Below are 13,034 nucleotides of genomic sequence, written 5' to 3'. Positions count from 1 at the left end.
TCACAGACTTCTGCTGTAACAATTTAGGCGTTAACAGGCAATTTAACATTTCAGTTAAGTGTGCTTTGGAACTCCCTTCACTGAGTGAATGGATAGAGGAATTCTGAAGTAAAGGCAAGTTTCTGAAATTCCATACCCACTAAATTCCTTTTGGCTACCTTTGCAAGCAACATTTGCCAAATTAGGATTTGCTGCCAACAAATCTATGCCAGGAACAGAAACCTATGAATTTCATCTCTGTGTGCTCACACAGCACAAATAAATCAAACGGGTGGCGGACACTGAAACAGAAACTGCTGGAAACACTCGTTGGCCAAGCAGCATCTGTGGAAAGATAGATGGTCAACATCTCAGCCCAAAGACTCTTTGTCAGGGCGAGCTGCATATGGTTCACGTGACCCTCGACTTATCTGGGAAGTCAGCTCAGGTTGTGGAGTGCTGGAGGATTAAAGCTTACTCAGTCACTGCCACCATTTACAAACCATGACGATGGGCCACAGATGTCAACACTCCAGATTTTACAGAATCCACCAGAGCAGAGAATTCAAGCAGGATTTTCCTTTCATGCATCAATTTACAGGTCTACAGTCTGCAGAACATGGAACTTTTCTCCTGGACAATTCACGTTTTCTTTCTTCATGACTCAGCGTGGGCGGGCACGCTCACCAGAGTCACGGGCTTGAGGTCATATTCGAAACAACATCCAATACTCCAGGCACTGATGGAGCTCTGCACTGTCGGAGGGGACTCCTTTCCCGCGAGTGATTAAAATTTAGCACCTCAGCATAGCTCTGCTCTCAGGTTCCCAGAGAGGCAGATGACAAAAGAGAGCAGCAAGGAATGGCTGGACTGACCCAACCGTGACTGTTTCTGAAAGGAAGGGACACAGTCAGCCTTGTGCCAGCATCAGCACCGGAGGGGGTGGGTTTCTGAGCAGCTGGAAGACATAAACCTCTCCCCCACAACCCACAATCTTCTTGTATCACAGCAACACCACTGTTACCTTTAGCATGACTGTGACACACACCCTCAAGCAGAGTATCTCCATCACACAACCATCTCACCGTATCAAGCTGAAGCCAAGTTTCTCAACCTCAGACTTGTCTTCTGGAATGTTCTGGGCCAAAATACCTAAACACAGAAACACAAGGACAAATCCTCAAAGAACATTGCAAAACCTCTCCTTGTGAATATGTAGCGATACATCTGTGGCAACACAAAGGGAGATATTCCACCCTCCCAGCTTCTCAACAATGGGACTTCACTCACCTCCATGTACCACAGGATGCAGTGTCTTCACTCGCCCTCCCAACATTTCAGGAAACCCAGTAATCTCCGACACATCCCTTGGGGAATAAAGCAAACAGCACCAATTAATAGCGTAGGAAGGAACTGCAGATGCTGGTTTACACTGAAGATAGACACAAAATGCTGGAGTAACTCAGCAGGAGAGGTGGTATCTGTAGAGAGAAGGAATGGGTGATGTTTTGGGTCCAGACCCTTCTTCAGACTGACAGTCAGGGGAAAGGGAGACAGAGATTTGGAAGGGCAAGGTGTGAAAACAGATTTAAGGGGATGGTGATCAAGGAAATGTAGAATGGTTCATTGTTAGCTTGACCTGAATCGTCACATTCCTTTTCCAGGGATGCTGCCTGGCCCACTGAGTTATTCCAGCAATACCTGTCCATCTTCAGCACGAGCTAATTGGTTTCCACAAGCCGGGCAGTTCTGTGATATGGCGGGACGTGGGGCAGGGGGTGGGCATGTGAGCTTCAGCTGCCCACATTTGGACCCCCCCTAATCAGAAGGTCGTGGGTTCAATCCTACTCCAGAGACAAACATAAGCTCCTAGACTGACAGCGTACTCCAATGTTTCTTAGCTCAGCAGCTAAGGCTCCAGGACAATATTTTATACTTTTTACTTTACATTTGGATCCCTCTGTTACTCAATCCACCTACTTGGGGGGGGGGGGGGGGGGGGGGGAGGGGAGGGGGGAGGGGGGGGGGGGGGGGGGGGGGGGGGGGGGGGGAGGGAGAGGGGGAGGGGGGGTGGAGGTGGAGGTGGAGGGGGAGCTACCATTCGTGATGTATATCACTGCCTTATTACACCTTCCAAACTGTAATTGTCAGGATTACTTCCCATCTGTTGTTGGTCCATTCAACTTGCCTGCATTTGTTGATGAATATCATGCTGTAATCCAAGACAATCCTTTTTACTATCCAAAGCACCAATTTCTGTCGTAGGCAAACTTATTTCCAATATCTCTGGCAGCTAAGTCTCCACATTATACATCAAAGATCACAGCCGAGTGCAACTTAACGGCAACGCAGTTTATTGCATTAGTGTCAATTTATTGAAAGATATTTGTTTTTTTTCTTTTACGAGCCCTTGCACCTTTTGTCATTTTAAGTGTTTAGTTACTTCGTGAATGCTGCAGAGAAACATCTTGCAGCTAGCACTTATCAATGACAACCCATTTATTCCCAATAGTACTTTGACTGATACACTTCAGCGTACACAGTTTAAAGATTTCCACTACGCTTCACCGAGGACCTTATGGATGATGGAAAAATAAACTGGTGCAAGAATGATAAAATGACTTGCACTTCTCAGTTCAAAATAATACTAATTGTTACGGTTTGATTGAACATTTCCAAATTTTGAAATTTGGACATTTCTAATTATTTATTTAACAGCTGATTGAAACACGGCCTTAGTATCTACTTAAACAGACAGGCTAAGCTGGTCTACTGCACCCGTTTACGGGACACAGAAGTTTGTTCCATGCTTGAGTATCTGAGCAGAGCCATGCGTTAACAAATGGCTCATATCTCTCCTCATTCTTCACCTGACAGTGAGCCCAGCATCGCGCAGAACCTTTGCTGTCCCGCCAGATGCCACCAGGGAGAGACCGATGGAATCCAGGCTCCGGGCAAAGTCCACCAGACCAGTCTTATCAGAGACACTCAGCAACGCTGCAAGACAAAAATAACAGAGTCACACAAGTAGCAGAGGGGTAGGCCATTAAATTCAAGTCTTCTCTGCATTGGGCCAAGGCAAGGCTGATCTATGATCCATACACCAGTCTTTACTCTGCATCCCTCAATAAAATTGGTTAACAATCTCTTAAACTCAGACTTAACATTATCAACGGACTGGTGGCACAGCGGTAGAGTTGCTGCCTCACTGCACCAGAGACCCAGGTTCGATTCTGACTAAGGGTGCTGTCTATACAGAGTTTATACATTCTCCCTGTGGGCTTTCCCCCGGTGCTCCGGTTTCCTCCCACACTCCAAAGACGTACAGGTTTGTAGGTTAATTGGCTTTGGTAAAGATTATAAATTGTCCCTGGTGTGTAGGATAGTGCAAGTGTATGGAGCTTGCTGGTTGGCATGGGATTGATGGGTCAAAGGTAAGGGAGGTTTGTTAGAAATATGGTTCAACAAAGGACAGTGATGAAAAGACAGAGGGTGTGAGACAAAAGGATTGACGAACTGCGAATTGTGAAGAAATGGAAGGGGAGAAAGAGGTGCAAGTTCAGGTGGAGCACAGGATAGGGAGGGGGAGGGGTGGTTTGGTTAGTTACCTAAATTTGAAGAATTCAACACTCATACCATGGGGCTACCAAGGCAGAATACGAGGTTCTTCCAGTTTGCATGTGGCCTCCGTCTGGCAATAAAGGAGGCCCTGGACAGAAGGATCAGTATGGGAATGGAACGAGGAGTTAAAATGGTTAGCAACTGGGATATCTTGTGGACCATTTGCAAGTGTTCGGCGAAACGGTTGCCGCGTCGATGCTTGGTCTTGCCAATGTAAAGGAGATGACTTTGGGAACACTGGATGCAGTAAATGAGGTTAGAGGAGGTGCACATGAACCCATGCCTTACCTGGAAGGACTGATGGGGTCCCTTGCATGGAGGTGAGGGAGGGGGTATCGGAACAGGTGTTACATCCCCTGAAATTGCAGCGGAAAGTACTTAGAGAGGGGTGGTTTGAGTAGGAAGAGATGAGAGAACCAAGGAGGAGAGGTCTCTGAGGAAGGTGTGACTAGTAGTGGTATCACGTTTGAAGTGAAAGAAATGTCAGAGTATGATGTTTCCGATGTGGATGGTGGTGGGGTGAAAGGCGAGGTCCATGGGGAACTCTATCCGTGTCTGGTGAAGCACGAGCAGAACTACGGGACACATAGACACCAGTGAGGGATCCATCAAGACAACAGGGCAGAATACCATGTTTACTAAAGAAAGGATATCCCTGATGTCCTGGAATGGAAAGCCTCATATTGGAAGCAGATGCAATGGAGACAGAGAAATTGAGAGTAGGTTATAGTGTCTTTGCAAGAGGTGGTGCACGACGGCGGGAATAGGTGTAGCCCAGATGACTATGGGAGTCAGTGAGTTTGTAGTAGGCGTCAGTCAATCGACTGTTCCCTGTGATGGAGACAAGAGAGGTCAGGAAAATGGAAAGAGGTGCCAGAGATAGTCCAAATTAATTTAAAGGCAGTGAAAATTAGTAGTAAAATTAATTAAATCATCGAGTTCTGCACGCATGCAGGAGGCAGCCCTGATGCAGTCGCCAGTGTCGTGGAGAAAGAGTTAGGGGATGGGGCCAGTGTGCGTTTGGAAGACTGTTCAATGTAACCAGCAAATATGCAGGCATAGTTGGGACCCACGTGAGTTCCCATGGCTATGCTTATAACTTAAAAAAAAGTGAGATGAGTCAAAAGATAAATTGTTGAGGGCGAGGACAAATACCATCAAGCGGAGGAGAGTGTTGGTAGAGGGAAATTATTGGGTCTCTGTTCAGGGAAGAATCGGAAGGCCTTGAGGTGGGGGACTGAGGTGCAAAGGGACATTGGTAAAGATGAGGCACGAGGGCCTAGGAATTGAAATTTATTGAAGATGAAGGGCGTGTGAGGTATCTCGGATGTAGATTGGAAGAGATTGGACAAGGGGGGGGAGGGATAGGATGGAATTGATGTTTGTGGAGAAGAGTTCAGTGGGGCAGGAGCAGGCACAAACAATGGGTCTGCCAGGGCAGTCCTGTTTGTGGATTTTGGAAAGGAGATAGAAGCAGGCAGTGCGGGGCTGGAATATAAGATTGGACACTGTGGAGGGGAGATAGCCAGAGGTGTTGAAATAAGAAACAGTCTGGGACACGATGGCCGGGTGTTCATCTGTGGGGTCATTGCCAAAGGTAAGTATGAATAAGTATCTGAGAGCTGACGCCAGGCGGAGGAGGAGGAGGAGGAAGGGTAGAACTGCCTAACAAATCCACATGGCTATCTCCGCACAGGCTAATTGAGGTACTGAAACTTAATTAGCTTCATTATCTCTTAGATTCCCAAAAATAGACATTTAACAAGATTTATCCAAGCCTGTTAATGAATATTGCCATTAACCCACAGTACACTGAAGGGTAATTTACAATTGCCATTTAAACTACCAACCAGCACACCATTGGGATATAGAAACATAGAAAATAGGTGCAGGGGTAGGCCATTCGGCCCTTCGAGACTGCACCGCCATTCAATATCATGGCTGAACATCCAACTCAGTATCCTGTACCTGCCTTCTCTCCATACCCCCTGACATATGGCAGGAAAGTAACAGCCCGAGGAAGATGTGCAAACTCCACGCATACAAGGAATAGCTGAACTAGAGTAGCTCTACACATGAAAACTCTGAACATTTCAGTAGGAGGCAAAGTGTTATTCTTTTCTACATGGTGGGGATCTGGAATGAACTATTCGTAATTACGGTGCAGAGGATCCTACCTTTATTGGTTTAAAAGAATGACCAATCTCATCGAGCAGATGTGCAAGGATCACTGTTTAAAAATAACATTGATCATTTGGTCCTTGGAACTCTGTTCCTCAATATGCATTGAATTCAGTCTTAATATCTTAATGCAAAAAAATAGAGCGAGAGATTCTTGCTAAACAATAGGTGGCAGTGAGAAAGGAAATGTTTCAAGATTTGTGCAATGTGGTTTATATTCAAGCCAAACGAGCCTCGATCTGTAAACGGTAGGACATGCTCAAAAATTGAAGGTCTGAAGAAGGGTCTCAACCCAAAAAGTCACCCATTCCTCTCCAGAGATGCTGCCAGTCCCACTGAGTTACTCCAGCATTTTGTGTCTAACTTCAAGCAGATGAATGTTCTACTCCAACTACTAATTTTAAAGTCGACGGTTTAGATGGAGTTCTTCCCACAACCATCAGACTATTAAACACTACGAACTCTAACTAAATTCTGAAATGCCTTGGTTGCATTAGAGATTTTGTTTTATTGTACACTATACTGGATTTTGTTAAATTTATAGAACTCTTCCTTTATCATGTTGAATATTGTGTTTACAAATCTGTTGTTACCAAGTAGGAAAGTCATTGTTCCATTTTGGTACAATAAAACACTTGACTCCTAATATTAGTTTAACGGGCTCAGATAAATTTTGTTAGAGGTCTTTTTGAGAGTCAAAGAAATAATGATGCTGTCGCCGATCAGCACTCCTTGGATTAGAAAACAGAAAAGCCGGCAATCTCCAGGACCGGACAATGTTTCCCCCTCTACTCTCAAATTCTGTGCCAAACTTCTACAGACATTTTCAACCAGTCCCTGCAAACCTGTACTGTCCCTGCCTGCTTCAAAGTCTCCACTATTGTCCCTGTACCCAAAAATGCAAGGATTACTGGTCTTAATGACTACAGGCCTGTCGCACTAACATCTATAGTCATGAAGACCTTTGAAAGGTTTGTGCTGGCAAAGCTGAAAAACATCACAAACCCCCTGCTGTTTGCTTACCAGGCCAATGGATCTGTGGATGACGCAGTTAACCTGGGCCTGCACTTCATCCTCCAGCACCTAGACCGCCAGGGCACCTATGCGAGGATTTTGTTTGTTGATTTTAGCTCTGCATTCAACACTACAGGTGCACAACCTTTTATCCGAAAGCCTTGGGACCAGACACTTGTCGGATTTCGGACATTTTCGGATTTCCGAATGGAAGATTTTTAGCGTAGATTAGGTAGGTAGCGCGGGCGGCTTGAAAAGTCTGGAGCAGCTGCCTCCTCCCCGGAGAATCATTGCATAAATGTTAGTCAGTTAGTTTGGAGGGATTTTATGTGGTGGTGGTGGTGCAGCAGGGGTGAAGGGGGAAACTTTAATTCTTAGGCCCCTACCTGGTCGGCGACTCCCAACCTCGCGGAGCTGGGGGCTCCGTCCGGCCGCGGGCGGCGCCGGTTGTAGCTCCGACCCCGGCAACTCTACCCCTGGCTGCGCGGCTCCAAATCCAGTGACGCTCCGCGAATGTTGGGAGTCGGCGGCCACAGCGCTCCGGAGCTTGCCGCACGGCGACCCGGTAAGGCATTGCCCGCTCCCCGCTGGTATCCCAGCGCTGCGACGCCGCCGACTCCCGACATTCGCGGAGCTGGGGCGTCCGGCCACGGGCCGCGCTGGATTTGGAGCGCCTCGCAGCCAGGGGTAGAGTTGCCGGGGTCGGAGCTACAACCGGCGACGCCCGCAGCCCCACCGGCCACAGCGCTGCGGAGCTTACTGCACGGCGACCTGGTAAGGCATTGACCGCTCCCCGCCTCTCCGACCAGGTAGGGGATTAAGAATTAAAGTTTACCCCTTCACCCCCCCCCTTCACATAAAAGCCCTCCAAACTAACTGACTAACATTTAAGCAATGATTTACAGATGTTTAAGCGTCTCCCGGTCTCCGGGGAGGAGGCAGCCGCTACAGTAGTACAGACCTGGGTTGACCGTGGGTCATTTCGGGTCAAGTTTGGCGCCAAACGCGAGCTTTGGTGTGCAGACGACATCTGGAAAAAATTGCCGGTTTTCGGAGTTTTTCGGTTTCCGGAACTCCGGATAAAAGGTTGTGCACCTGTATTGTGCCAGAGCTACTACACTCCAAACTTTCCAAGATGACTGTGCTCATGAAACATAGAAACATAGAAAATAGGTGCAGGAGTAGGCCATTCAATATGATCATGGCTGATCATCCAACTCAGTATCCTGTTCAGTATCTCTCCATACCCCCTGATCCCTTTAGCCACAAGGGCCACATCTAACTCCCTCTTAAATATAGCCAATGAACTGGCCTCAACTACCTTCTGCGGCAGAGAATTCCAGAGATTCGCCACTCTCTGTGTGAAAAAAGTTTTCCTCATCTCGGTCCTAAAAGATTTCCCCCTTATCCTTAAACTGTGACCCCTTGTTCTGGACTCATGAAAACTCATCCCACATCCTAAACCCCCTCAATACTGCACCCAGCGTTTGTTGCTCAACTATCTGCACTAGGACTTAAATCTGATGAACAAGGAAGACGTAGACGAAGACGAAACAAGGATGTACAGCAGGCAGTGAAGAAAGCTAATGGAATGTTGTCCTTCATAACAAGAGAATTTCAGTATAGGAGAGGTTCTTCTGCAGTTGTATAGGGCATGTGAGACCACATCTGGGATATTATGTACAGTTTTGGCCTCCTAATTTGAGGAAGGACATCCTTGTGATTAAGGCAGTGCAGCGTAGGTTCACGAAATTGATCCCTGGGATGGTGGGACTGTCATATGAGGAAGGATTGAAAAGACTAGGCTTGTATTCACTGGAGTTTAGAAGGATGAGGGGGTATCTTATAGAAACATATAAAATTATAAAAGGACTGGACAAGCTAGATGCAGGAAAAATGTTCCCAATGTTGGGCGAGTCCAGAACCAGGGGGCACAGTCTTAGAATAAAGGGGAGGCCATTTAAGACTGAGGTGAGAAAAAACGTTTTCACCCAGAGAGTTGTGAATTTGTGGAATTCCCTGCCACAGAGGCCAAATCACTGGATGGATTTAAGAGAGTTAGATAGAGCTCTAGGGGCTGGTGGAATCAAGGGATATGGGGAGAAGGCAGGCACGGGTTATTGATTGGGGACGATCAGCCATGATCACATTGACATGACGGTGCTGGCTCAAAGGGCCGAATAGCCCCCTCCTGCACCTATTTTCTATGTTTCTATGACATTTTCAAACAGTCCCTGCAAACCTGTACTGTCCCTGCCTGCTTCAAATTCTCCACTATTGTCCCTGTGCGCAAAAAGGCAAGGATTACTGGTCTTAATGACTACAGGCCTGCCACACTGACCTCGGTAGTCATGAAGACCCTTGAAAGGCTTGTGCTGGCCAAGCTGAAAAATATCACAAACCCCCTGCTGGACCCTCTGCAGTTTGCATATCGGGCCAATAGATCTTTGGATGACGCAGTCAACCTGGGCCTGCACTTCATCCTCCAGCACCTAGACTGCCAGGGGACCTATGCGATGATTTTGTTTGTTGATTTTAGCTCTGCATTCAACACTATTGTGCCAGAGCCACTCCAAACTTTCCAAGTTGACTTTGCCTGAACCCCTCTGTCGGTGGATCACTAGCTTCCTGACAGACAGGAAGCAGCATGCGAGGCTGGGAAAGCACATCTCAGACCCGCAAACTCTCAGCATAGGAGCACCGCAGGGCTGCGTACTCACCCCTCTCCTCTACACCAACGACTGCACCTCCACTGACTCCTCTGTCAAGCTTCTCGAGTTTGGGGATGACACAACCCTGATTGGACTGATCCAGGATGGGGAGGAATCTGCCTACAGACAGGAAGTGACACAGCTGGGCACCATCAACTCCAGTCAAAAAGACACAATAGAGGATGTACTTCCTGCGGCAGCTGAGGAAGCACAATCTGCCACAGATGGTCCAATTCTATACAGCCATCGTAGAGTCTGTCCTCACCTTCTCCATCATGGTCTAGTTTGGCTCAGCCACCAAGCACGAAGGCTGCAGTGAATCGTCCGATCAGCTGAGAAGGTTATTGGCTGCAACCTTCCCTCCATTGACGAACTGTACACTGCGAGGGCCAGTAAGTGTGCGGGTAAGATCATCTTTGACCCCTCTCTCCCTGGCCACAAACTCTTTGAATCACTTCCCTCTGGAAGGTGACTCCGGACTGTCAAAGCTGCCACAGCCAGACATAAAAACAACTTTTTTCCACGAGTAGTAGCTCTACTCAATAACCAAAATCTGTAGCCTCCTTTCTGGTATTTTATTTAATTCACATGTTTAATTTATGTTTTATTATTAATGTTTTATGTGTCATTCCTAAGTGTCATTGTCAGTCATGTTATCACTTGCAGCCGGAGCACCAAGGCAAATTCCTTGTATGTGAATATACTTGGCCAATAAACTTATTCATTCATTCAGTACACAATAGGAACCCCAACCTCAAAAAAGGGGTTTATTCCCACGTGTACCAAGGTACAAAGAAAAGTTTGTGTTGCGTCATAACCCCCCCCACCATAAAAAAAACTAAACATTTCACACTCCCAAACCCCAGGTAACTGGCCAAACCTTTCCTCTCGCTCCCAAGTGTCTAACAATCCATGCAAGCAAACCCCCCCTCCCCCCGGAAACAGAGAGCGATTAGTATTGATTTGCAAATCCATACTAATCGCTCTCTCCATTTCCAGGTATCCCGAGATCCAGACAAAACCCTCTCGATTCCCAAGTGGTTAGGAATCTCGATGCCGGGGAAACAGCACAACCCCAGCCCAGGGTAACCGGGGAGGGTGTGCGGACTCCTCTCCCAAACTACAGAGAGAGAGCAGACGCGCGGTGCAAATTCCTTTCCGCCTGCGCCAGAGGGTCAGCGCAGACTCCATCTCTGCCCCCCGAGTCCCCCCTCCACCACCCAGGAACCGTGCAAACGCCGCCTCACCCAGCTCAGAGGATGCCATCGTGACGCTGCCCGCTCTGCTCCAGCTCCAGCTCCAGCTCCGACAATGATCTTACCCAAAGATCTTAGACCGCACGTGGGCGCTGCTGGGCGGAGCAGCCAGCGGAAGGCTGGGGCGCAGGCGGATCCGGGAGGGGGCGGATCCGGGAGAGGCCGGCGTGCTCAAAGATATTAGACGATCCTCTAGGCGTGCTTGCATTTGCGTGCATTATGCTGTGTGCATTATTACACAAAACTTTAACTCATCCATGTAACTCAGCAAAAAATAACTTTGCAATAATATCCTTTTGGTCGCACGTGGCAGTGAGTTAGGGACAGAAAAACAACGTTGCAGGAAATAAATGCATTGCCTGAAAAGTTTAACAAATAGGTAGCACAGTAACCCTGTTACTCCAGCATTCTGTGTCCATATTAGGTGTAAACCAGCATATGCCGTTTCTTCTTACACAAGTTTAGCAAATAGATCTACTGCACCGAAGGTAAACTTGGTGAACAACAAATAACCCTCTGCACCGCTAATACATTCATTTATACAGCAAATAACCAACTGTACCGCAAATAAGCTAATTTATACAGTAAATAACCAACTAGCACAAATATGCTAATTTGTACAGCAATTAACCAACTGTACTGCAAATAAAGTTGATGTATAACGAATAAACAACTATCTCCCAAAAAAAGAAAAACAAGTAACCAGATGCTGATTTGCAAAAAAAGAGACGTTGGAGTAACACAGCAGCTGACCCGTTCTACCGCCAATAAACTCAGCCATTGCACAAAATATAACTGATATACAACAAATAAACCAACCGTGTAGCCAATAACTTGCACATTAAATACCCATTTTTGCAAGAAAATCATCTACACTCCAGTAAATAAATAGAGCAAATATACCTATTTTACAGCATATAGCCTATTGTACAGGCCTAGTAAACCCATTGTATATTATGGTGAATAGACATAAATGTGCTCCTTTTCATTTGCAGCATCATTGGCAAAGGCAGCATTTATTTATTTTTACTTGAAAAATAAACTTTATTCAGAATAAAACCAATGTACAAAAAACCCATGCAAAATCTCTTAATATATTCTTAGTGTCAATATATTAAATAGTGTTGTACTCAGTAGTGTGCACCCATCTTCAAACAAAACACCATTGCCACACATGTGGTTCTCTGTGGTGATATTTCTTCCTTTATTAGAGGGGTATCCCCACCAGACTCTACCTCTCAATGGCCAGCAGTGGAAGGATCCAAGACTGGTCCTCCCCCCAGAGCCTTTGTCTCGTCTGCATCAAGCTTCAGCGAGTCCTTCAGCATGCACTCCTGATGTCTGGTATGGGCCAGTCGCCAACATTTCACGATGGATATATCGCTCTACTGGGAGATCAACAAAATGAGAGCAGACCAAAGAGTGTCTTTCACAACTTGATGGTCTTCCCGTGGCATTTGATGCCCTTCTCTAAATGTGTCCCTGGGAACAGTTCATTAAACTGTTATGGAGCTGTTGAGGATTAACCGTGACAAGAACCATTGCATCCTTCTCTAGACCCTCTCCACAAATCCACAGTCTCCTCTCCATAGCAGCCGTCCCAAGGGCAATGGGCATGAGACTTGGACGGTACAGGAAGGATCTGACTGTGAGAGTCCCTGTTACCGCCAACCAAGCTTGTTGGTGTGTTCTGGCATTGAGGCATTTCACCAAAATAACTGCTCAGGGAACCACTCCACAGGGCCTATCATGTCCTTGTCCCACAGTGCCTGTGCAATGTTCCAGGCTGAACACTACCCAAGGACTTATGGTCAAAGGTGTTGAGCTGGAAGAACCTTTCCAAAAAGTACAATGGTACGGCAATGTCCAGCTGACTGACACATTGTGTGGTATCAGTGCCAGATCCATCCTTTGCAACACTGGGGACAAGTAGAACCTCAACCGGTAGTGATACTCAGTGCCCACCTGACTTGGCTCTCCACTCAGCCTGATGCAGCCATATACTAAGGTGGGCATCAGGATGAGGGTGATGATGGGTACAACTTTGTCCCCTGTGTCTGTGGAGTTTGATGTGCTTGATGACCTGTCGGATTCACTCCATCTTTGCTCGCCGGCCTTTATTGTTCATCCCAAATGGCCCTCGAGAAGGTGATAGCAAGCTGCCTTCTTAAATCGCTGCAGTGCTTTTGAAAGTGCATCCTCAGTTCGGTTGTGGAGAGAGGGAGTTCCAGGAGTAGACCCAAACATTTAAAGACCGATTATATAGTCCAAG

At 46.9% G+C, this 13,034-nt stretch overlaps 1 protein-coding gene across 1 annotated transcript in view; it reads right to left on the bottom strand.

Annotated features, from left to right (window-relative positions):
• atic (5-aminoimidazole-4-carboxamide ribonucleotide formyltransferase/IMP cyclohydrolase) overlaps positions 1 to 10,906 on the bottom strand; it is a 32,642-nt gene extending 21,736 nt beyond the window's left edge. Inside the window, exons 1-4 of the mRNA XM_055638308.1 lie at positions 10,754 to 10,906; positions 2,850 to 2,976; positions 1,270 to 1,346; positions 1,065 to 1,131 (exon numbers count right to left, since the gene is read on the bottom strand). Of these exons, the coding sequence (XP_055494283.1) occupies positions 1,065 to 1,131; positions 1,270 to 1,346; positions 2,850 to 2,976; positions 10,754 to 10,772 (290 nt within the window). The 5' untranslated portion in view covers positions 10,773 to 10,906. The remainder of the gene's footprint in view (positions 1 to 1,064; positions 1,132 to 1,269; positions 1,347 to 2,849; positions 2,977 to 10,753) is intronic.
• Between the last annotated feature and the right edge of the window lie 2,128 nt (positions 10,907 to 13,034).

This window comes from Leucoraja erinacea, chromosome 7 (genome assembly GCF_028641065.1).
Source record: "Leucoraja erinacea ecotype New England chromosome 7, Leri_hhj_1, whole genome shotgun sequence".
Classification (NCBI taxonomy): Eukaryota; Metazoa; Chordata; class Chondrichthyes; order Rajiformes; family Rajidae; genus Leucoraja; species Leucoraja erinaceus.
Note: the sequence above shows the minus strand (reverse complement) of the source record. Positions and strands in the feature narration are given on the sequence as shown.